This window comes from Labrus mixtus, chromosome 16, assembly GCF_963584025.1.
Source record: "Labrus mixtus chromosome 16, fLabMix1.1, whole genome shotgun sequence".
NCBI lineage: Eukaryota > Metazoa > Chordata > Actinopteri > Labriformes > Labridae > Labrus > Labrus mixtus.
In genome coordinates, this window is record NC_083627.1 from 4,649,985 (window position 1) to 4,676,533 (window position 26,549).

The window sequence follows — 26,549 nt, forward strand, 5'->3', positions numbered from 1 at the left end:
TTATTAGCTGATCAAATGAATGTAAAGTAAACACATGTTTCCGTCTCAGATTCGCGCCCGGTGGAGACGGATCAGATCGATGCAAAGACGCTGCGAAGCTGTGGGGGAGTCAAAGGACTCTTTCATCCCACTGCCACGACCATTGATGTGTCTGCTCCTTCATCTCCTCCACCCACGTAGCTCCACCTCCACATGGTTCATGTGACCCCCATGACCCTCTGCGTCAGTTGACAGGACCAACGAAGAAGAACAACTTCCCCCAGTAGAAACAAAGAAATTCATTTTCCCCTCCTTTGGTTAAAAAAAAAAAATGCATTAGAGGAATTACGAGGATCTGTTTATCGAATTTGTTTTTTGTTTTTTCAGAAGATTCTTCCTGATTGAGGCTTTCTTGGAATTGGATACTAACACAAACTAAAGATGGCTCAAGCTCGTGTAAGGAGTTTTTAGCTGGTTATGAAACAGAATTAACAGGATGAGTCTTTTTATGACCTACAAAATCAAACATGACCCTCTTCATGAGGATGATTATTTCCTTATTATTGTTCATTTAAATGTCTGAAATCGCTGCCGGGGGAGTTGTTTACAAAAGTACTACACTATAAGTATTCTCAGGAAAATGTACATAAAGTACAATAGATAGATCAACATGTCATTGTTATCTGGATATAAAGATTTGCAATAAACACAGAAAGAAGTCTTTACATTTTTATCGGGCTGAATAAAAAAAATATTTAAAGTTAAAAAGCAATGCCTCCTCAATCAGAAAGAATACATGCAGTGAGGTGAAGCTCAAGCTAGCTGTCAGCTACCCTCAGATTAGTTGTAGTGAAAAAAAAAAAGATTTAATTTGGATTCAAGAGGGTCATGTGGTGTTGTGTAAAACATGAAGTTCAGCAGATAAAAACTGAGTTTTAGCCAACATGCTAACATGCACTCTGTATTGAAGTGTTGAACAATGTTGCCGATCTCCTGTCTCTCTTCAGCTCTCCTATCCCAAAAAAACTTTCAACGAAGCTTTTAATGAGTTGCAAATCATTTTCATTATTGACACTTTGATGTCTCATCTAGCGCTCCTGTGCTAGATGAAGGGCGAGGGTCCGAAACATAACATTTTGTTGTAATTCCCATTAAAATTTGACTGGAGCAGCTTCTGGTGAGCGGACTTTCTGTCAGCAGAAAAAAAAAATAGCATAATATACAGTTTTAAGTCCTCATTATTAAGTTGAAATGCTTTACAAGAATCCATGAATCCATGTGTTCATTGACGTAAAGACTGGTAAACGTCATTAAAAATTGTCTTTCAAAGAAAATCTCTTTTTTCTGGTCTGTAACATTTTTCCTGAACTTCTTCCTCAGACTAGTCCGTCTCCGTCTCCATCAAAGCGTCATGAAGATGCTGTGAAGTGACAGAGCAACACGCCTCTGGGGTAAGTGTGGAAATACGGTACGGCATCACTTTCTGGTTATTCTGTTTGTCTTAACCTGAACACATGCTGAGGTACTGTAACATCTGTGAGAGAAATGTCTTCCAAAAATGTGAGAGTTGCAAATTCTGCAGAAGTTTATGAGTCAAAAAACATTTTACTACCTGCAGCATGGAGAGGAAACAGAAGTTCTCTCCAGACAGTCGAGCTCATACTGCCTGATATACAGAAACCACCCCACAGTATCAACACGTCAAACTACAATAAATCAATATATTAATGGGAATACAAATTCTTTAAATGCAATCACAATGTCTCGTAAAACAGTAGGAAGCCACCAGGTGATCGGATGTCAAAGAGACAGTTAGGAAGTCATGGATTGAAAGACTGGATGTTTCACTCCTCTTGTGAAACTCCTCTTACAAAGATTAGTTTTAATAAAATCCCCTTACTCATCTTAATGTTTATTAAACACTAGTTATAGTAATCTTAAATGAGAGGTTTTTTCACACGGTTGTTTTGTGCTTAAATCGGTACTCCAGTGGTTTCCCAATATTTCCCCTTCAATCCCAAAACCTCACATTAATCATATCACAGCACAGGTAAGCATCCCACCAACCATTTATTTATTTTATATTTGTGTTTAGTGCATTTTAATCACATTTATTTACTCCTCTTTCTTTCATCATTTATTTCAAACAAAGATAACTTAACTCGTCTCAGCTTTGATGGAGTTTATCTCAAACAAATTTGGATGAAACCGCAAAAAAAATCATAAATACAAAAATCTAATACATAGAATAATCATGATATATTATATTGGTTGTACTGAGATTACATAAAAAAATACAGAATCTGCAATCAAAGAGCAAAAAGTAACTCCCATCTTATTCTTACATTATCGTTGAGCAGCTGAATAGTTCATTGTCTTAAATGTTTGTGTTGCTGCCTCTCTGAGAACAATAGCTGAGCTTACAGCGAGATGTCAGTGGGCATGAATTCCCTCACCACCCAGCAGCCTATTAAAACCACTCTGTTAACCTTTCATATGCAGAGATAGTTCTACAGACACAGAAGATGTCAAATGTCAGACAAATTCCTCACCCTCGTACCTCCTGAACTGGGACACTTCTTAAAATACCAAACTCCTCAGAGAAATGCACCAGAACATTTTGTATCTACGTAACTCTCAGGTCCCCTCACTGCTTTTCAAACGTCTCACTTTTTTTTGTCTTTTTTTTCTCAAGCTTTAACCGTGTGAGAATAATGTGTCAGACAAGTGTTAAGCTTCACGATTTTTTAAAATAGCTTTCATTTGTTCTCAGGTTATCATCCTACAGGGACTGACAGCAGTTCAGTTAGCACATGATGTCTTGAATGGTTGCTCTATGAAAAATGAAAAAAGGCTGCTGTGTATTCAATTCCACTCCATCTGTACTGTTTGGTTTTATTCTCAAATGCACCCTGTGACATTATTTATTATTTTATCAGGCGGTTTTTTGGTGACGTAGCAGGAGCCAATCAGCACCACGGAGAGCTCCTGCCTCCATCCGTCCATGTGGGCAACGCCCCAGCAGAGTCTGGCACTTACTCATTTTGACTGTGGTGTTAACATTTGTGATTTATTGAAACCATAAAGGTGTAATAAACATGAAATAAGTGATTAGTAATGTTTTACTATGAAGTATGGATATCAGGCATACAGCGTTTTCATTTCCATAGCACAAATAATGCCTTTTCCACCTGTGCTGACACATAACGGTTCTATAGGTTATCTGTCGCTTAGCAACCACATTGTTTGGCTGCGGATCAACGGACGACTGTTGATAATAAAAATTAATTATTATTATTATTATACTTTTTTTTTTTTAAACTAATCCAAACCGAATGAAAAACAAAAACGGTGTTGTTATTAGTGTGACTTTTACTGGATTTACAGCATTACTATCGATCAAAATTGGTTCATTTTTGCGTTGATGACACTACATTCCACTGCGCACATTTCCTGCGCACACGCCGCTGTCCTCTCTTTTGTTCCCCATTCATGAAGCGACGTCAGTATACCGGAGATGTGTCAACGTAAACTGTAGACCCCCCCCCCACCAACCCCCTCCCCTCCCCTCCTTCACAAAGCAGGCGACTGGCCCTTTAAGGGGTTATGTAGCCGGGCTAGCCGATGTAGGACGAGCCGACCGTGCGTCTGCCTGCCTGCCTGCGCTCCGGCTGCCATCCTCATCATGGCCTCCACACAGCCGCCACCGACGCCACCGAGGATGAAGCGACCAGTCAGCGGCCCTTCCCTTCCCGCAGCGGAGACGGACGTCAAGCCGAAACAGAGGCACCGGTAGAGGCGAGCCGCGCCGGGGAGAGCCGCCACACATCCCCATGCCACCCCGGTCTCCTCCATGCCTTCGTCTAAAGCCAAGTACAGCTATTCGATAAAGAGGGGTGCGAACCCGGGCGGCGGCGGCGGCGGCGGCAGCGGCAGCGGCAGAGGCGGCAGAAACATGACAACGAACAGGGATTATTCTGTAAATCTGTCGGTGCAGCAAGTGCTGAGCCTTTGGGTGCAAGGCACGACGCTGCAGCACTTCACAGGTATGCGGGAATGAATGCTGTTTTCATGTTCACACACACACACACACACACACACACACACACACACACGAGTCATCACAATCAGTGTGTAGCCTCTATAATACTGGACAGTTTGATTTTGCCTGCACCGGTCGCGCGTCCATTTTAAAGCATGTGTGATATTACATCTCACATGCTTAGTGAGCAGGAAAGGGCAGAGCTGGTCCCATGAAAAGGGGGGTACCACCTCAGAGCCCCCCCCCCCCCCCCCCCCCCCCCCCCCCACCACCACCTCGCCCCCAGCTGGTGAATTCCAGCTATTAAAAAAAAAAAAAATGCCACCCCATCTGTCCACGCCCGAGGAGTCAGTGGATGACATGAAAATAATCACAACATGCGGCTAATTAATCTTTCTGCTGCGTGAACGCGTTATTGACTGTGGAGTAAATTAAGTGGCTCTTTTTCTTTTTGCTCCTTCTTTTTTTTTTTTTTTTCTTCACCTCGCAGTTCAGTTATGATGATGAAGGGGCAATTAAGAGACAGCACCATCAACTCTGTGCAGCAGGATATCTTGTCTGGGATGGTCTAGACTCCAGCATTAGTGAGGATGAGTAAAATCAATGCTGGTCTCATAGTAGTTTGGAAATGGGAGGGGACAGCTTTGTGGTCAGAACATAGTGATGCACACTGATCGTTGAATTGTCAGCTCTTCACCAAAAGAAGCTTTTTTTTCTTGTTGCCTCGTCTTTTGTTTTATGTGGACATGATTGACAGTGTTGCCACAATGGATGTTTCTTCATCTGGTCAATGTGATTACACACATTTTCTAATTTTCAATTTGGGTTGGAACACCATCAGTCATGCTCCCATGAAATAATAAAAAAAAAAAAAAAAGAAGAGAGGTGTGTGGGCCAAACTTCCTCAGCACGCACTTGACGCAACAAAATTGCTGGCCACCATCTGTTTTAACGTTCTTCCTCTTTTTTTTTTTTCACCTCCGAATGTGTGATGAAGCGGATATTAAGGGTTAAACTGGGATGTCGTATAAACACGAGATTATAGGCGTTCCCTGCAGAGTGAGAGTCAGATGTGGGGGGGGGGGGGGGGGGGGTCACGGCCGAGTTGGCACAGACCCATCTTATGAAATGCCCGCTGACATCCTGTGTTGAGAAACGCATCGAGCAGGAACATGAGAAGAAGGTGGTTAACGATGCTGACTCAGCGGGAAGCCGCGGCACTTGTAGAAGTTTCGCGGAAGCAGAGCTGCAGCGGCGGGTCGAAAAAGCTGCGAGAAGCTGATGCACGGACTGAAGTGAGTGATGTGTGCACCAAACTGCTGCCCCCCCCACCCCCACCCCCCCCCCCTCGACCCCATAGTTCATCAAGCAGGTGAGAAACAACCTCCTGAGACATAAGTGAGGTCAGCGTGTGAGCCGTGAACAACAAGAACAGTGAACTCCGGGAGCAGATGTTAACTTTCAGGAGACGTCAGCCCGCTCTTGCCCTCTCTCTTGGGCTCTTGGGAGTTGCCTTAACAAATGGATTTCCTGTTTATTATTTGTGTCCTCGCAGCAGTTTCACTTCAGCAAACCATAAAAGGAGCATTTGGTGATTGATTGCGGATATGAATGCAAGAAAGCACGTCAGTACTAGTATAAAAAACAAGTATGCAAACTCTGTCTCTACAAGTCTTTAAAAGGTTGGTTCACTCAAAATGATAATGAACCTTTCCAGAGACAAGTTAGGTCTTACTCCCCTTGAACAACTTGTACAATATACAATGACATTGTATTTCAGTGGACCAACTCTTATTGGACAGTTCAAAACATATCAAGTCCTCATACCTTGGCACAAGAAACATGTGGCAACCATAGACTGTATAAAACATGATCATAGTCTCAGTGATGTCGCCCATTGGTTTCTGAAGCGGACTTTGAAAGCCCATACAGTAAATGGCTGTCACCATATTGGAATTGCTGTCTCAAGTTAGCTTTCAGTCGACCAAGAAACAGGCAAAGAGCTGGAGCTGAGGCGGGCCTTAAGCGTCCTGACAAGCGGCTACGATCCATCAGTCCGCTCAGCCACGCTCCTATGTGTGACTTCCAGGGTTTTCACAGCTAGCCTGGCTCAAGAAGAGGTTGCTTCTTGGTGATGTCGTGAAATAGTTGCAGTGTAGTAAAGTTTAGGAACAAAACGATAACATGTTTGTTCGGGTTACCTGCTTCAATTTGATTTGCTGGCTTGCCAAAAAGTGGTTGTGAAGCTGAAGAGACAGATATTTCTCTGAGGAGTTGGTGGAGACCAAAAACAAAGCTAGAAGAGAGCAAAAAAAATCTTGTTTATTGTTTAACGCTATTAGCATCAGTTTGATAGTCGTAAAAACATACTCTACTGGTGTAGCTAAATGGGTTTTTGAGCAGTGAAGGTAGGCGGTTTCAAGGCACCCCACAAACCCATTTTGGACGCCCCTTAGTTTGCCTGATATGAGACCAGTTATCGCGTCAAACGGATAGCGGCGGCATGCAGCGATTGGAAGCTGGCAAGCGAACTGGTTCAAATATAACCTTAAAAGCCTTGGCTTTATTCTTGTAAGACCAGAAATGTGGCAAAACTAGGAGAAATATCGGTGAGAGGCGGGGCGGTGAGAGATCTCTACAATGTTTTGAACGTGGACTGCAATACCAATTTTAAATGCTACATGACAGTTACATATTGCTCCTTTGAAAAGATTAAAATCCAACAACAAAATCTGTAAAACATTCAAGCGTGTCATGTGTTAATCTGGGACCACTGAACTCCCTTTGCAGTGTAGGTCAACACAGCTCCAGCTTTATTACAACCAGCCGGCCATATCCCACCTCTCAATGTCAACCTATACTGGGAGGAATCCATCATACTTCCTGCTGATGGATGAACTCAACGCCCTGCAGAGCTCCCACTGAGCGAGGCTGCAGTCACGCCACTTCCACTCGTTCACATTCTGTGTGCTTGTGCAAGAGAAACTCTGAACCTCTTATCAAGCAACTAAAAAATCATGATCCTCCGATTTTTTTTATTTTTTTATTTTTTATGCTCCAGTGATGACGGTTGAGCTTTAAAGCTGCCGTGCAGACAAAGACCTCGATCTGTAGTTGCGGATTAGCAGCAAGTTAATGCCGTGCTCTGACTCGTGTCTCTCTGAACATGACACAGCACTCGAGGGGAGCGCTTCTCTCACCTCATAGGTGTGTTTCTGAGCCATAACCACCTGCGCTTCTGTCCCCTGAAATTACATGTGAAGGCAGCTTCCAACATCTGTAACCAATGACCTGCCAGGAGTCATTTTCATCAGCTGGAGTAAATAACCAGCCGAGTATTTTCACCACAACATTTTAGAATTAACAATTTCTGTATCTTGTTGTTAATTCAAATCTTGAAAAGTAACAGACATTTTTTAAAACAGAGGGTTTTGAGTGTTGCCGTTTATCCCCCACAAACAGATTTTACTGACATTTGGCTCTCAGCGGGCGTTGGTGTCTGACCCCGCCCATCAGTTTTAGTGGTTTCGGGTTTAGTGTTTTTTTTAGGTTTCGGATCATTTATGTACGAGGAAGTTCCAATATGACAATTTTGTATTTTATTTACAGAACTGCTTTGTGTGCAAGTATACGTCTTAACATTTTAATGTAAGTGACTCTGCAACATGTGCATTAACAATCGACCATACAAGTACTCATTATTATAAAAATGATCTAGTCTTTGCCTGCGTTTGTGCCTGTCTTATATGACGTTGATATGTTTTCAATGCTGCTCTTTCAAATTAAAAGAAAATAGTTGTTGTTGCTTGTGAAGGTAAAGGTAATTAGAATAATTTGATATACCATTTGAGAGTTTAACCAGGTTGATCCCAGCCAGTCAGGCTCCTACAAATACTCACCAGGTTAAGAAAATAACAAGATCAGGATTTGATTATCCTGCCACTCAGAGTTGTATTCAGGTTTTGAAATGTTGTTAACTTTGTGATTTCTTTGTGAGGTATTTTGAAAAAAATGAAAAACAATCTGAGACGTTCTTTAGTTGAATTGTTTATTATTGATAAATCTAAAAGTAGCACCCATTACAGTTTTAGTGTTTGTTGCTTTCAAATAGAAAATACCGAAGTTGAATATGACACTTCTGTAGTTGAGTTAAAATCGTTTGGCGCTGTCTGCCGCTGGTCCTCCGTCCGCCCTGATGGTGGTGTAGTTTGTAGGACACATCCTCCGCTGGCCCGACGTGCTCCCATGTTGAGCATTGTGTTAATCCGTCCAGGCTTAAGTTGAGCGACAGCTGCCCAGTCTGTGTGACCAGGGCCTGATGAGGGATCCCAGTAGAGCCATGAAGGATGTCTGGGTGCTTTTAATTTGACAACCCTGGTCCCCCTTTCGTTCCCCGCTAAATTTGTAGGAAGAGGCACGAGGATAAATGACTTAAATACCAACTGGGACATATTTCATCATACCAGCATCAAATGTATAAAAGAGAGGCGTTAATGCCTTAGAGACTTTATCTTTAACTTGGATACAATTCAGCGATTGGGCAAAATTCAAACCAGGGAAATACGATACATGGACGTAGCTGCAAAAAAAAGAAAATTGAATCACAGTGAGGCCAATGACAATCACGTGTTTGCCTTTACCTGCGGATTTCGCCTGATTTCTGTTGGACAGGCGGGTGCCAAACAACGGGCGTTAGCGTCTGCTAACTTGTTGTAGCTTGCAGTGCAGGAACAAGCAGTGAGTGAGCGCTTCAGGGAGACGATGAGCCACCGTTTGAATGTTGTGATTCCAAGCTGCAACAAACATTTCTACTGACTCCACCATTAAGTATCACTAATTATGATAAATGCTGTTAAATGCAGTCTATAGCTGTATTATTTTCCTGAATAAACCAAGATTCATTTGGAATAAAACCAAGGAAGGGGAAGAAAAAGTTTCTGAAACATGAAGACTTTGGTGGACTCATATTCTGAGTATCCTCAAGTAAACAAGTAAAAATCCAAAAGACTATGCTTCTATTGGTTCCAGTCGTGTAGATTGTTTTTACGAAGTGAGCGATATGGCGGCTCTGTGAAATTCCAGTACAGACAAGATGTCTTGTTTAAGCTCCTTTATCCTCTTGTTTCCAAGTCTTCTTCCTGTTTAAACTGTTAAGACATCAGCAAAGATGGCAGACCTTGGATGGATTTGTGTGTCACGGACCAGGGAGCGAACGATCGAGGATTTGGGGGGGGGGGGGGGGGCAGCTAATGTCTCCTCCTGCATCCTGTATCCTCCTTGTATCCTCGTCCCGTCACTGTGTGTCTCGCTCTCCTCCTGTGAGATGGACAGCGATGGTTGTGTGGAGACGACAGCAGTGGGTGATCTAACAGTGTGACGCGCCCCGTCATGCGGGACAAAGAGCCGCTGTGCCGCTGTGCTGTCACGTCGCTCTCCAGCCGCCTCGACATGCTGATTACCCGATCAATAAGTAGATGTAGGCGCTCAGTCGACTGTGGAGCGGCCACAGTAGATGGATATGCTAAAGAGCTGGGCTGAGAGATCCTCTGTGTCTTCAGATGTTTACACCACACAACAATGTCACACTTCCTGTTTACGTCCTATCATTAAGAAGGGAACAGGCTTTTTCTTTTCCACAACATTCCTTTGCTTTTGGATCGGTCTTTCCCATCCATGCTGGACCCCCCCTACCCCCCTCCCCCTTCCCTCATCCTATCTCTTTTCTTCTAGAATAATCCCCGGGCCAGCTGGCTCCATTTTGCTCCCACGGTTTGCTCCCAGTGGTTCAAAGCGCGGCCCCTCGTTGTCAGAGTACGATGAGGACAGAATTTTGTTTTAAAAGTGAAGCTTGTTTTCGTTCGGACAGGAAGGAAGACGAAGAGATGGCTTGAGGAGGAAGAGGGGGAGAGAGATTTTGAATGGGGTCGACGACTTATGTGGTCCAACTTTCTATTTTTTTTTTTTTTTTTACTAATCAGGAGGCCTTGGCCTTGTTGGGATGCTTGATAATATTTTTTCTTTAATTACACTTTGCATAATAGTTGTCTGTTGCAAGCTTTGGAAACGAGCTTATTCAGCGTTTTTTGTTTGCAACTTAACCTACACTGCCAAGGCGAGTTTATTTAAAAAGCACATTTCATCAACAAGGCCATCCAAAGTGCACGGCCAGACAACCTAACTACTAAATATGAATGTTGATTTTCAATTGGTCTTGAATATTGATAACTTCAATGACTGTAACAAGATTACCAAATGATCGTGTGATGATTGTAAAATGAATAATGTTGAATTTAGAGCTCTTCAAGTATCAATGCCTGTATTGATATCAACTCCAGTATGAATGCAGGACCCCTCCAAAACTCATTATCATGTTATAATAACTGACTCATTAATGTCAACCAGCCCCTCAAATAATCAACTGTGATCCAGTTCATAACAGTTTGATAATAACCAAATTATGGATGCTGATTTAAGAGTATTTTCCGACTATCATTGCCAGTATTAATATCTGTACCATTGTGGATATCAGCCCAAAAAGATCAACTAGTTTCAGGTGAATTATCGTGTAAAATTAATAAACATTCAACTGATCAAGCTTGCTGAGATTTCATGTTTTGCAAATCTATAAAATGTCATCACTAAGGTTTTTTTTTTGACCAATAATCTTACGATCAAAGGGGTACTTGGAATCAGCCAATACTCAAGTAGAGGAATCAGAATCAGGAAGGTATCGTAACATTTCTAGTGGAATCGTTTCTTTTCAGTCCAGCTGAAGGTCCACAAACTCTATGCCATGATCTCTTCTTTCACACGACATCTTCCTGCTTAATGTCTTATAGCAGTTTTATACGTCTCCGGCTCAGGTCCATCACCGCGCTCGGCTGCCTCCTTCATGAGCCCCGACTGAGATAGTGTTGGCCGCGGATTGAAATCCTCCCTCACCTGATCTGTAGCTCTCAAACGAGCTCTGGGATGAGTAAATCTGTAGAACGCATCAGGAAATCAGCCAGGGGTCCACGGGGCGGGACGGCCTTTCTCTCGTAACCGTAGCAACCTGAAAAGGGCGATGCATACTTACCTGTGCAGGGAGGCGGAGTTATTTTATTTTCTAACCAATCGTCTTCGCTCCATCTTTGCTTTGTGATTGACAGATTGTATAAATACATTCTCAGTGTTTCTTCATTTTAGTCCCCGATCATCAATAAACTACATTTCCCATTTTTTCGATCCTGATTTAGGATTCCAATTAAAATGAAAAACAAGATTATCAGGCTGAAACCATTATGGTGCCACATTCCTTGTTGGCGATGATGCTCTCATTTCATCTTGTGAAATAAATCCAACCCCCCCCCCCCCCCCCCCCTTCTTTAACACAAGGGATTGTTATTTTCATTTTAAATTCTCTTGTAGTCTTTTTGCCCTTCTAAACGAGTAATGGATCAGACACTTCCTCGGCAGCTGCTTTGAGGTGGTCCACTATGTTGTTGTTTTTTTGTCTGTAGGACGGTGGTCTTAAGATCCCGGTTCCCTTTGTCACACTCTATAGACCGTCTGCTGGTTAGATGTTGGAACTAAAAGAAACCATCATCAGAATCAGACTTCTTACTGCGTCCCTAAAAGCAGTTTGTCAGAGGGTCCAGTGATGCTGTTGGTGGGTTTTAACACTGACGTTACTTAGCTGTGCCGTGCAGAGTTAACCTCGTTGCGCCTTGTTTCTGAATGCCCGAGAGCGCGCCGTCAAAGCGTCTGTATTTTGACGACTTGGTAATAAGATCAGGGCTCTTAGTTCAGCTCGAGCCACGATGACGCACTCATCGTGTCGGATAACGTGAGCTCAAGTCGCTGACAAAAATGATTGTCAAAATGATTTTTTTGTCATAATTGAGCAGCCGGAACAGAATCCTACATTTCCCGTAATCCCACTACTTGATTTGATTTGACTTCCCGGTCAATGCGGGCAGAGTCACATTTACTTGGTAAAGAAAAGACGATACAGAAAACATGAAGTGAAAATGCACAGTGCAGAGGCAAAGTGCAGAATTGCTTAACAGGCACAGATTCCAACCTAAAATAACTCTTGCATCATCGCAATGACATGATAAGAGCGACTTGCTTAGACCAGACAAAGTTCCCTAAATCTGAGCTGTCCAATCAGCAGTGAGAGATTCGTCTCGATGTTTAGTCTGTCTTTGTTTTATGTTCATGTTTTTTCTCTCTGTATCTTGTTGTGTCTCCCCCCCCCCCCCCTCCTCTCTCAGAGATGTGGTACTGGGTGTTCCTGTGGTGTCTCTTCTCCTCGCTCTTCGTCCACGGCGCGGTCGGGCTGCTCATGTTGGTCATGCTGCAGCGCCACAAGCGGGGCCGCCTCATCACCCTGGTGCTGGTCAGCGTCGGTTTCCTGGCCTCGCTCTCAGGAGGGGTCATCACCAGTAAGTCCACTTTCTTCACTTTTCTTATATTTAAATCCTTTATTTTTAGACTGACCTCAACATCCAGTCAGCCAAGAAGAAGAAGAAGAAGAAGAGGGGAGGTGACAAGGAGGAAGAGCGAGAGAGAGAGAGAGAGGGAGAGAGTTAGTGTTTTGCTGTCACACAGAGGAGGACAGGAGCGGACTGAGAGAGACGAGGAGGATTTCAGACTTCTTCATGCAGCACAGGAAGCTTCAACTTAGAAAGATAGTTAGACATTTAATGATCAGTGTTTTGGGGTAGATTTAGGCCTTCATAGAGATGTGGTGATGATTTTAAAGTTAGACTTTTTAGCAGTTTTTACCTTAGATAGAACAGCTGAAGAGAGACAGGAGGGGTGGGGGTGGGGGTGGGGGGGGGGTGTCTATAAACTACGACCGACGCACAACTATAGACTGAAAATTGTATTTCTGGGAATTGTAGGATGCAGTGTTTGAGGAATGAGCCTCATAACGGGACGTTTTAGCCTCCATAGAATCCATCATGATGTTACCATCCGTCTTAAAATATGATCATCACAACGGGTCAAAAGAACTTCCTAAATTTCAATTTGAATCAACCCACTTTGGTCTTTTTTTTAAATTACAATTTGTATCAAATCGTTTATATGAACTCATCCCATCAAACTGAAAGAATCCATATTTTATCCCGGTTCTTCTGTTACTTTGTGTGTTTTTATTTTAACCGTCCGTTCTGTCTCTGGTCACTGTATTTATTTGTATTTATTTGTATTTATTTGTATTTATTTGTATTTATTTGTTTGTCTGAATACATTCACAGTTTGTTTATTCGAGCCCTTGCTTTGTCATCCGTTGTTGCCTTCCCCTCGCTGTGACAGAGTGAGACACACAGTGTGTGTGTGTGTGTGTGTGTGTGTGTGTGTGTGTGTGTGTGTGTGTGTGTGTGTGTGTGTGTGTGTGTGTGTGTGTGTGTGTGTGTGTGTGTGTGTGTGTGTGTGTGTGTGTGTGTGTGTGTGTGTGTGTGTGTGTGTGTGTGTGTGTGTGTGTGTGTGTGTGTAAATAGACCCTTCATCAGACCCAGAGTAACGTAGGAGCTCTTCAGGGCTCAGCGAGTGAATCACTTTTCATCACGGATTCAAGCCGGCCCCCAGAATAGCAGACGGTTTATAATTAACGTGCGGCAATCAGTGAGAGTGGACCGTTTGTTGACTGTGAGCACACACACGCACGCCTCAGTGTCAGCGTGCGCGTGAACATCGGCCTGACTGAGAAAGAGGCAACAGAGCTCAGCTGAGCAGAGGAAAGAGGAGCTCTCAACGTTTAAGCAACTAGAAAAGATTTTACTTCAGAGGAGTTTGGTTGTATGAAAGTAATGTCACACTCACAGTTGTGATGTTCCTGAATATCTGCACTACTGCGACGATCTCACATTTAATCAAATCTGACACTCAGCATATCGCTCGATGCTCGACTGAATAAAGGCAGCGCTGATATTCAGTATAACACTCCCTCTCGTGTGATAATGCCGTTTTAAAACCTCGACTGGAGGCCGTGTTGCCAGATGGAAAATACAGCAATATTGTTCTGCAGCTTTAAAATTATCTTATTTAACTTAAAATTATCGTATATATATTTTTTTTTTAAACGAGACGCGTCCTAAATACAAGACTAAATGTTAAAACTATGCCCTGACCCCACATTAAAGGTGCACTGTGGAGTTTTGGTGGTGAAATTTGAAAGTTGGAGAAGTGAAACAATTCTATGCTTTAATGAAATAAATCCACAAACTTTACTCAAAGGAAAAAAAATGAGTCCCTGTAACACTGTTTGGAGCTAAAAAGCGACCAGGAGAGTTACAGTTTCACTGCTGTGGGCCCCCCACCATAACTTCTCACAGAGCATTTTATCTTCTATCAGTGTTACAGGGACCACATTTTCCTCTGAGGACAGTTTGTGTGTAGAGTTATGAACATATAACACAGAATCTGTACACTTCTCCAACTTTCACATTTCTCTACAAAAACTTCATAGTGCAAAAAAAAAAAAAAAAAGATCAAACTATTAAAGTGTTGATTGTTTGCAAAGTGCTCCGTCTCCAGCTTCCTGTGTAGCTTAGCTAGTATCATCTTAAGTTGTTGTGACGTTTGTTTTTTCTTCAGTCTGTGCTGCATAACGAACCACAGGCGCGAGCAGGGCATCAGGTGATGATCTGATTGGCCGTTAGAGCCTGGCAGCAGAGCGGTGGGCGTGTCGGTTAGCTGCTGAATGTGATTGGTTGCTCTTAAATCACATACAATGTTTGGTTATGGGGACATTGCAGAAAAGGCCAAATGTATGGTACAAATAGGAGAGTTATCGTACATCTGGCAACACTGACAGAAACACACGACATCACCTTCATCCCACTGAGCCTCATCCACTACAAACCAATGAAAAGTCAAAAAGCGTGAATGGAAATCTTGTGTCAGAAAAACAAACATTTGGGATTAAGATTTAAAAAAAAAAAGTTTACAAAGGATTTCTTTTGTTCTGGAGCCGATGAGGAAAGTACGCTGATGTGGCGTTTAAATCTGGATTATCTCCGTTGACTTTTTTTTTTTTTTTTTATAGTTTACGACCAAATAAAACCGCTCTGTTCTGCTTCACGGATCAGAGATTCATTAAACGTTCCTCTCTCATCACTTCATGCTGTTTAGGATTAATTATCAAGGAAGCAAAGTGTCGTACCAAAACACGGGGGGGCAACGCGGTATGTGGCTGCGAACGAAATAACGACCCAGCGTGGAGCCGCACAAGAACGCCACGACTTCTTTATAATAAAAACTTTGACACTCTTGGTGCAGAATAATGAACTCGGGTCGTAAACTTCTGCTGATGGATGTAGGATACGAGGGAGGATGAGTTTGTCCTCTGCAGTAGCGGTGACAGGCTGTGACAGACCCGTCTGTTTACCCTCGTTGTGTATCAACACTGCTGATGTTTGTGTGTTTCTCCCCCCCCCCCCCTCCCCCTCCCCCTCCTCTCAGGCGCGGCGGTGGCGGGGGTTTACCGCGTGGCGGGGAAGGACATGGCACCGCTGGAGGCGTTGGTGTTCGGCGTGGGCCAGACCACCCTGTCCATCATCATCTCCTTCTCAAGAATCCTCGCCACCCTGTGAGGAAAAACCTGCCGATGAGCCGAGGACGAATGCTGAGACGAGAGCGAGAGAGAGAGAGAGAGAGAGAGAAACGAGCCAATCAGAGACTTTTGGATGCTCAAAAGCGGCCGAGTTTGTAGACGACGACGACGACGAAGAAGAAGAAGAAGAAGAAGAGGAGGAGGAGGAGGCGAAAATCGCTCTCTGGACCTTTTTTTTGAGCGGCTGGAAGCAGGAGAGAGAAAAGAGAGAGAGAGCGCCACCCTGTGTTTGTGCTCTGTTACTGCCACACTGCATTGTAGAGGAAAATCAGTGCAGGCAGGTTGTCCTCACGCAGGAGAGCAGGAAGTGGGCGGAGCCGGCGCCATACTCAGCTTCTGAACTTGAAAGCCATGTTTGGGGTGTTTCCAGAGCTCCATCACTTCTTTGTGCCAACAGCCTTCTCTGGACATCCAGACGCCTTTGTGGCCACTGACTCTAGAAGGCTTCCTGTTGCACTTGTTGTTGGGGGGGGGGAGAACAGCAGATACGAGTTGTCATGGTGATCTGACCATCAGAAGAACATGGCGTTTGAGGAGCGTTCAAACAGTGTTCATCAGCAAAAATAAAAAACACAATTTTCCTCCTCAGTGTCACACGTCAGCCTCACCTCCTTCTCCTCCACAACGTTCACGATCACAACCATCACCCCCCCCCCCCTAAAGAATTCAAAAAAGTCGCACCATCCGGATTCTGAGCCCGACGCGGCTCTGAATTCTTGCACTTTGTAAAAGTTGGAGAAGCTCTTTGCCTAAGAGGTGGGAAATCATGGAGGAGAAAAAAACCAGCATCCAGCGACCACGTTTGGTTTGAAAACATTGATTCATCGAGTGCCAACGAGAGCTCCCATCGGAGCCGAAGGAGCATGTGACACGTTGGGACGCGAGGCTGTTTGTTTTTCGTTTTGGCGTCGAGAGTCCGCTGAGAAGACGCCTCTCATGTCTGTGAAATAAATATGAACCAGCGAGACAGTTAGCTTAGCATCGTCGACATACCAGCGGAACCTAAGGCTCACCTTTAACACGTTTGTTTGTTTGCTCCCAAAAACAGCTTTTTCAGTTTTACACAGTTTGTTGCGACTGACCGTCTTCGTGCCCGATTGGTCCAAAACAAAAAACGCGGAAAAGTTGCGAATCTTCATTTTCACGCTTCATTCTGAACATCAGAGAAATCGGGTGTTAAAGAACGAGTTGTGTGTCGGAGGATTTTGTTACCTTTTAACAGAGGGGTCACTGTTTTCCCCATTTCCAGTCTTTGTGCTAAGCTAAGCTAACTTTTCCTGATTCATCTTTTTCACATGAGAGAGCCCTCCCTTCTTCTCGTCTAACTCTCTACAACAAAGCAAAGCGAGCACGTTCCCAATTCGGCGGAGTATTTACTGATAGCAGACGGAGTAGGACCTGGTTCGAGCCCTCAGGGGAGCGGACTCGTTCAGGTTTGATTCCGCTCTGGTTTGCATGAGATCAGGATCAGGGTCCTCTTATTCAGGGTTTTAAGAGAGATGTATTGGTATTTAAAAAGGGTAACAATGTTGGGATCCGGCCTTCCTTTGCCCGATGTACGACGAACATTGTCTGCACTGACGTAGAGTAAAGTCCCCCCATGGAGAGCCACCCAGACGGACTGATTCTGCTGCTCTAACGGCCATTCTTCTATGGCTCCCTCTTCTTTTTTTTTTTGTTTCTTTTTTTATTTAATTTATCAACCCATGTTCCTTAAGTTTTAACTTTGCATATTGCACTGAGATTAATCTGCCTTGTTTTTAGCGATGTGTGCGATCACACTTCTCTGCTGTGACCCGGTCCGGTACACATAAACAGAACCTGTTGGAGATCAAGTGTGGAAGAATGTGCTTGAAGCTACCGCAATGAACTCAGAACAGCGACTTCACAGGACGACGCACTGGAGTGTTTTTTTTTTTTAATCGAAGTTCAATGCTCATTACTTGGCTCATAAGTTCTCCAGATTCACCTCTCTCTCTTTTGTGCACAGCTCGAACACAGGGTGAGAAGAGTCCGGTTATAATACCAAAGTAATGCTCAACTTCTAGCTTTATTTAATTCTCTTTGTCTCATTTTTACTGTTACCACAGCCTCGGATTCTTATTAGTTTGATTTAGAAGCGTTTGCACATCGGTCCCCCCCCCCCCCCCAGACTTCTTGAAACAGCACTGGACACGACTTTGATGACAATGAAGTAGATGTTTGTGTGGTTTTGTAGCTGTAAAGGTGCTGCGTGTGTCATGAGGGTTATGTAATCGACACGTCTCACCTTCAGTACCAGCTCAGAACACAAGAGGGCGATATTGCACAGAGAAGAAGAGAGACTGTTTGGGAGATGATTGTGGATGGTGAAACAGAGTGCGTGCAGACTGTTTTGATACAGAAATTTAACATGATAAAAATGTTTTCTAGACGAAATTAAAGCCCCTAATTTAAAGTGTAAAAAATAAGCAGAAATAATCAACCTGTTAACCCTTTTTTTTTTTTTTTTTTAAATCCACTGACCGCTCGGCACATCGTCCACTCTGCCCGTTTGAATGTTTTAGCTCAATTTCAGGGACCAAATGTGAGCTGCTGCTGATGACTCACCTGCTGTCCAAGCAATGAAATCTCTGTGAAGCTGTTTGTGGGGCAGTTTCTGCATGTTCGTACATGTGTGTGTGTGTGTGTGAGCATGTGTGTGAGCATGTGTGTGTGAGCATGTGTGTGTGTGCTTCTTAGGAGACGTGATGTGTGTGTGTTGTTTCTGCTGTAACCATGTGTAGTTAGTATAACAGGAGATTAATTTATTTTCTATCATTAAAAAAGGGAGGAGGGGGGTTGTTAACATTCTTTAACCCCCCCCTCCCCCCCTCTGAAGTGTCAGAGAGGTTGAGGACCTAATTGAAAGCAGTCCACTGAGCAATGTCTTACATAATGTGATGGAAACGTTTTAATTTGAGGCGTTAGAAATGACTTTTCCTGCCAACGAGAGACTTCAAGAACAGGACTGAAGACGTACGCTGAGTGTCCTTACTGCACATCCCGAGCTGTATATAGACGTAGTGTACAAAATAAAACTCGACCAGAAGAAGAAGAAGAAGAAGAAGAAGAAGACGAAGAGTGAGAATCACAGCTGATACAAACAAACAACCAACCAGAGAGTGTGTTTTGGTTTTCACACAGTCGGAGTCTTCACACCCAGTGCCATGATGATCGCTCATGATGAATATTGTTTTTCCCGCTCCGTGATTCAGCAGCCGTCTAAGTCGCTGATGACTGTGTGTGTGTGTGTGTGTGTGTGTGTGTGTGTGTGTGTGTGTGTGTGTGTGTGTGTGTGTGTGTGTGTGTGTGTGTGTGTGTGTGTGTGTGTGTGTGTGTGTGTGTGTGTGTGTGTGTGTGTGTGTGACTGAAATATTAAAGGAGACACCCAGCAACTAATAATCCCTTCTAGACTTTAGAAACACCATCACACTGCAGCTCAATAATCTCGTCTCTTTCAAACACTCATAACCTGAAGCTGCCCCCCTCTGTCCTCTGACGTCCACATGCCACACATCCCCCCCCCCTGTCCCCTGTCCCCTGTCCCCCCCCCCTCCTCTGAATACTTGCTGTGTACCTGCGTGAGCGCTGCAGCTCAGATAACGTGTGAATGGACAATACGGACAATCCAACAAGACAATGTTGTACAATAACCCAAAGTGGCACTTTGTACATAATGTACCATATGTTCTTTTTTAATTTTGTACCAGCCGAGCCGCTGATATTTATAACTATTGCCTATTTATGTACAAAACGTTCTCCTGTACATACTCAACAGTCGGTTGAAATAAAAAAATCTTTTGCAGTTAAAAGCCCAGGAGCGATGTTTTGCATTCTTGTTTCTCCTAAATCTCCTTTTCCTCCTCCGCTGTGTCCTTGTGGTTTTTTTGAAACATCTCTCTCCGTACAGATTGAGGATGAGTCTTAAGCTTTTCTGTCAGCTCCTGTCAGCTGTTCTCGCTCCTTTTTCCGATTACATGGAGGTGAAAGAGCATCGAAATGCTTCCTCAGGTAAGGTAAGAAAATGTCTGCGAAATGAAATCAGTTTATAAAAAGTCAAAGTAGGAGTTTCTGTCGCTGTCCGTTTTCAGTAGAGTCATTTCAGTTCTTTAAGTTGTTTTTTTTTTTTGAAGGAGCTGCAAGATGTTAACTTTCCACTGAATAGGCTTTTAGGCTGAAAATATGCTGAGTGCTACAGTATCATTGTGGTCTTATGAAACAGTTATGGTGGCCACAAGCAGCCTTAAAGTGAAGAATGAAGCAGATTCTCTTTTGTTTATCAGAGATTATATGTTATTTAAAAAACCAAGCGATGATTAAGGATTAATGTCTGTCCTTATTTAGAGCTGATAACAGAAGTCATTACATTTAATTAAGAATTGTATATTTTTGTGGTACTTTGTACTTGATTCACATTTTGCATCATTGAATTCATTTTACTGCCGTTGTTTCTTTGCAGATTCGTCTTTACGTTCAGAATATGTGATCATTGATGACATTTTGGGAACTGCATTTTTTGTCTCTTCTAGTAGCTTCATTTCTCAGCCCGGAGGTCGCTGCTTGATTGACCAGCAGTCGTAACGTAAAAGCAGCTCTGCCAGGCTCACAGTGACAAGCCAGTCATGAATCCAAAGATGTCAGCTGGTTTTAAGATGATGATGTTTAGCTTTGCCTAAAAAAAAACTGTAAATTCACAATATATCAACGTGTGGTATATACTGGGATATTTTGGCTTCATCCTGTCGAACTGAGGCACGCTGTCTCATTTGTATATGCGCTCTGAGTTGCACTAAACAAAAAACAACAACTGACCCTGACAAGAATCAAGCTACTCTGTCATTCATTGGTTCTAGATGAATCTAAATGTTGTACTTGTTGATTTTTTCCAATAAAATCATACACACCACAAAGCAATTAAAACCAAAAGAAAGATACTGCGCATACAATAACCACACAGCCCATCACACAGTAACTATTTGTATGTGTATGCTTGGGAGAATAGATTTGATTTAATCTTTAAAAGTAGAGACGGTAGTGATGGAGCTCAGGTCAGCAGGAAGTTTATTCAGGAGAGAAGGACCACAGTAACCCCCCCCCCCCCCCCCCCTCCCTCTCTCTCTCCGGCCTTGGATCGGCCTCTCGTTATGGATCGAGAGTTTCCCTCTTGGCTTTGGTCTTGCAAAATATTTCACCCATCATGAATCCAAATGGACGTCTCGTTTTCCTAACAGTGAAAACTGAAACATAGTATGAGTCACTCTGTGTTTGTTACTACGATCAGAAACAGCATCAGGCTGCCGCCACAAAGCACCACTATGTGTGTGTACATTATTATTCATCGCCTCCTGTGCTTCTATTGTCCTCAGGGAGGGGAGGGGGGGGGGGCGTCATCTCCAGTCACGGCTCGTCTCCTGGTGGCACCGGGTCGCATCATCAGAGAGGAGGCCCTCGCCATAAATATCCCACGATCAGGCGCAGTACGTGCTCTCTGCAGAGACCTTTTTTTTTTTTTTTTTTTTTTTTAAGATAAGCAAAATTTGTTTTGTCTGCCCCCGAGGGCGAGAGGAAGTTGGTTGTTTTCATTCGGTGGTATGATACCCTAAAAAAAGCTTGCGGTACGTGATGCCTCGTGGTTATAACGGCGGGGCAGGACCTCCTAAAAACACTCTCATTGTACCCAAAACACAAGTCTCTATTCTCATATCTGATTTGACATTTTGTCGCTATTCCAGCCGTGTGATGTGCTTTCCCCCCTCGGCTTGAAAGGATTTGGCTGCCGGCAATTCTTCTCAAGGTTTTCTTTTAGTAACTCAAATCCAAACCTCAGCAGAGTCAGCTGTGTTTGCTGTGTGGAGATACGCAGGACGAGGGCCATGAATAACTGTGAAGGAATTTAATCACGCCTGTGAATTTAAAAGTAACAAAGGTCCTGGAGTTGTTACCGCTCAGTTTTGGTTTTTTTTGTTATTTTATTACTTAATGGTGCAGAGCAGAGCCTGTGGCCGTGTTCCTGGTTTCCACACATCAGGCGCTCTGAGGACGCTGCCGTTGGTTTTATAACCTAGAAGAAGCTGAGCGGAGCTGATAAGAGGTCAGCGGCTGCCACAAGGGCAGGAAGTGTTTCATAAGAGGCCAGGGGGAACGTGGCCTTGGTATTTACGAGTGTTTGGTAAACTCGGAATAATGCATAACTGTTCTGATAGCCGAGACAATAATGTTTGTGACCTGAAAATCACACGTTATCGCTGCTATCTGCTGACACTTTAACGACAAATTGTGCTAATCTTACATTTAGAAACCACTGTAGAGGTTTTGGAAACATCACTCACAGTCTTCCCAAACCTTTTTAAATATTATTTGATTTTACAGATACAGTCGAGTCCAGAATAAACTCAAAAGTATCACACTTATTAGCGTGGTTAGCTAACATCGAAGGAATAATCAATAGTCCAACCAGCTTGTTAAAGGCTTTATATGTGATTTTTTTGATCCAGCAGATGTCGCCCTTGAGCACCAGCATGAAACCAAAACAACTTGCGCTGCATTGTTGTGTTAGCATGCTAATGCTAGTGATCTTTATTATGCTCGTATCTTCACACTGCATGTAAATTTACCTGAAATGAGCGTGATCTAGAAACACAGTTAAGCAGTGAGTACAGTATGTTATTCTTCTTTTCTCTAGTCCCTCAATTAAACAACTTTTATACACGAGGGGAGGAGTCAGCCGGCCGTCCAGGCGATGTAAACAAAGTGAAGATAGGACTCTGAAAACTCTGAAAACATCACAGACAGTGGGACTCGGGTGTTACACCCATTGTAGACAGTCATGACTCACAGAGTTATTTTCAGAGGATATACTTGATTTATATTATATTTAAGTGTGAAAAATCACATAGAAAGACTTTAAGGTTATCACCAGGCTTATTTTTAAAGTTATAGTTTATTTACAAGAAGTAGACCTTCTTTAAAAACCACAAATACAGATATACATACAAAAAAAGCCAAACTCAATTTCAAACTCAATGTTGGTCGTATTGATTGTCAGCACTGTCAGGTACACAAGGCTGTTAGTTCAATTTTACGGCTGTTTAATTGAGATATTTAAGTGTCTTTCTTCCTCAAAGTACTGCCTATCCCGATCTATGTAACCCCTATCTACATTTAAAGTTAAGACATATATTTTAACATTTGTTATTTTCAGAGGATATACTTGATTTATATCATATTTAAGTGTGAAACATCACATATAAAGCCTTTAAGCTAGCAGTTAGCAATTATTCATCTATCTATCTAGCAACTATTTATCTGAAGTAAATTCATTAATCGATTGTATTATATCATTTTTTTGTGTCATATCCTATCGTATCTCACCGTACTGCACTATTTTGTATCGTATCATATTGCATTGTATCGTTTCGCATAATTTCATATCATACTGTATCGTGTTGTATCGTAATGTATTGTATAGCTTCATATCGTATTGAATTGTACATGATTTAAAAATGAAACCTTTGGTATCATAATGTCTCTGATGCTGGACTCTTCAGGTCACAGCTCTTTTCAGGGGAGGCGTGTTACACTCAAAGACAAAGCGTCCTGAAAGACTTCCTCTACCTCTGACATTTGTACTGTTTGCAGTGATTGTTTACAGCTGGAGCCACTTTGCATATCCAAACGTGTAGTCATGAAGCGAAGCGCCCTGACCTCTCCGAGTCGTCCCTTCATGCCGACCGCTGAGCCACTCGCTGCTATTGTCTCATTGATTCCCTCTCAGGAAATACTCAGGAGTTGAGCCTGAGTGCAGAACAAGGGGGATCGCATGCCGGCTTTGAAAAAAACACCACCGACACAATGACTGGAAGCAGGCGAGTCTTTTGACCCCCGGCAGATCACTTCACATTATTGACCCTGCCTTTGTGCAGCCTGACTTCACTCCCGTTGTCCATAATGTACAGTATATAAAGCACAGACAACACACAAAACACCGCCTGAAGCCAGGCTCCACCAGAGCAGCGTCTGCCGTCTGGGCCGAGCTGTGACGTCTGTCTGCGTTTCCCCCTCGCTCTAATATCCTAAACATGGACCGTTTTCTCCTACAGCGAGCACGCAGAGATCTGATGAGGCCGGTGTGTTAACGGTCCAGGAATGACAAAAATGTGATTCATTCCTTTGTAGTCTTCCAGTCACTCCAAACATCCATTTGTTGAGGTGATTTCTGACTCAATAAAAATGATTTTGATGGAAAAATCGGAGAATAAACAAAAGATTTAAAGAAGCAGGGAAATGTACAATTTAGGAAACATTTCTAAAGATGGAGTGGAAGCAGAAGTATAAATAAAAATGGAGAAATAAGTTTAATTAAGTGTTGAAAGAAGTTGAAAGCTTTGTATAAGTACATATAAGTTGATGTTTTTAAAGACATCAGTGCCACTTTAGGTATAAACTTTTTTATAAGTTTTAAGTGATGAGAAATGTAAAATGAGAAAGCAGTTTAAAGTTTTGTGTGTAACAATTTAAAGTTTAAGGAATTACAACGGCTGAAGGATTTAAAAAATTTGATTTAGTCGATATTAGACCAAAATGGGCCGTGGATTTAGCATAATTGGCGTATACGTCTGGTATGAATTAGTTCCTGTTTGTCAGAAATGTTTTGTTCTCTACGTTGTGAAACAAAATTTCAGAGAGTCTTTTATCTAATTAAATTTAAAGTGTCCGTTTTGAGTATTCAGCTGGTTATGAAACAGACTGAATTCGATATTCGATGTGACCTACAAATGTCAAAGAAACCATCAAAAAGAAGACTGATTATTTTTATTTAGTTATTTTTTATATCTGTGAACGCTGCCGTCAGGTCGGTGTCAGACGAGGAGATTTAAAGCAGCAGCTTCAGAGACAAACTGTCTGGAAAGCAGGATGAGATTTTTAGGGCAGAAAACAAGTGGACAAGACAAAATCACCGCTTTTCTCCACAGGGGGGCGCCAAAATCAATGCGAACAGTAAGTTTGTCACAGGACCTTTAATGTCAGAGACAAAGTCATCGCTAAATAACTTCAAGAAATCAGGAAGTGACTCGCTTTACCTCCTCTCCTGTCTCTGGTACAAGCTTTAACTCTTCTTTGATTTTAAAATGAATGACGATGATGAAATCCTTTCTTTGCCTCATTGTTCTGAGTATTGTCTGGCCGACCCTCCCCTGCTTCTGCTCTCTGCTGAGAACAATAAGAGACTCCTGCTGGGCGTGTTGATGATTACTTTCTGGTGAGGGACTATTGTCTCGGCTAACAGTGGTCGCGTGTGAGGACCGCTGTGACATACATCAGCACACACTCCCTGACTGTCTGACTGTCTGACTGTCTGACTGTCTGACTGTCTGACTCTCTGACTCTCTGACTGTCTGACTCTCTGACTGTCTGACTGTCTGACTGTCTGACTCTCTGACTGTCTGACTCTCTGACTCTCTGACTGTCTGACTCTCTGACTGTCTGACTGTCTGACTGTCTGACTCTCTGACTGTCTGACTCTCTGACTGTCTGACTGTCTGACTGTCTGACTCTCTGACTCTCTGACTGTCTGACTCTCTGACTCTCTGACTGTCTGACTCTCTGACTGTCTGACTCTCTGACTGTCTGACTGTCTGACTGTCTGACTCTCTGACTGTCTGACTCTCTGACTCTCTGACTGTCTGACTCTCTGACTGTCTGACTGTCTGACTGTCTGACTCTCTGACTCTCTGACTCTCTGACTGTCTGACTGTCTGACTCTCTGACTGTCTGACTGTCTGACTCTCTGACTGTCTGACTGTCTGACTCTTTGACTCTCTGACTGTCTGACTCTCTGACTGTCTGACTGTCTGACTGTCTGACTCTCTGACTCTCTGACTCTCTGACTGTCTGACTGTCTGACTGTCTGACTCTCTGACTGTCTGACTCTCTGACTGTCTGACTCTCTGACTGTCTGACTCTCTGACTGTCTGACTCTCTGACTGTCTGACTGTCTGACTGTCTGACTCTCTGACTGTCTGACTCTCTGACTCTCTGACTGTCTGACTGTCTGACTGTCTGACTCTCTGACTGTCTGACTCTCTGACTGTCTGACTCTCTGACTCTCTGACTGTCTGACTCTCTGACTGTCTGACTGTCTGACTCTCTGACTCTCTGACTGTCTGACTCTCTGACTGTCTGACTGTCTGACTGTCTGACTCTCTGACTGTCTGACTCTCTGACTGTCTGACTCTCTGACTGTCTGACTCTCTGACTGTCTGACTGTCTGACTGTCTGACTCTCTGACTGTCTGACTGTCTGACTCTCTGACTGTCTGACTGTCTGACTGTCTGACTGTCTGACTCTTTGACTCTCTGACTCTCTGACTGTCTGACTGTCTGACTCTCTGACTCTCTGACTGTCTGACTCTCTGACTCTCTGACTGTCTGACTGTCTGACTCTGTCTCCCTGACATCAGACATGAAGACCTGTACACTCGGTCTCGTTAATATAGAAGCACTTTGAAAATAAGTTGAATTAACCATCGTTTCTTTTCCTGGGTTAGAAAAAACACCCAGTCATCCGAGAAGCATGGCTCAGGATGTTAAAGACCTGCTGTCAGTCCTAAACTTTAGTTCTGACTGGAACATCTCAACATCTGTAATACAAACATTTACAAAAATGTACATAACAAGAATTTACAAAATACATACATTTAGTGTCCTCGCAAGTCGTAACTATTAAAGTTACCCCCGGCTTCATCATTAAATGAATTTATCCTGTACTTTAGTTTCTTCTGATAACTGCTGACATCTCCGTAAACCTCTGGAGAAATGTGTGTTTACTATTTATGAACTATTGAACATATTCACATCCTGAGCCAAAGAATAAAAACTGGGATTTAATTAGGAAATAATTGGA

At 43.1% G+C, this 26,549-nt stretch overlaps 1 protein-coding gene across 2 annotated transcripts; it reads left to right on the forward strand.

Moving 5' to 3' along the window:
- Nucleotides 1–3,552: 3,552 nt before the first annotated feature.
- On the forward strand, nt 3,553–19,477 carry tmem170b (transmembrane protein 170B). Of its 2 annotated transcripts, XR_009676156.1 has the most exons (4): nt 3,553–4,025; nt 12,280–12,450; nt 15,476–18,928; nt 19,029–19,477. XR_009676156.1 is itself a non-coding variant. In XM_061059887.1 (3 exons), exons 1-3 carry the CDS (start codon nt 3,833–3,835, stop codon nt 15,604–15,606), a joined length of 495 nt encoding a protein of 164 aa, XP_060915870.1. In that variant the 5' UTR covers nt 3,553–3,832; the 3' UTR covers nt 15,607–18,989. The 2 variants fall into 2 exon arrangements, 1 of the variants encoding a protein (XP_060915870.1); XM_061059887.1 differs by lacking the exon at nt 19,029–19,477 and having other exon boundaries at nt 15,476–18,989.
- The last annotated feature ends 7,072 nt before the right edge of the window (nt 19,478–26,549 follow it).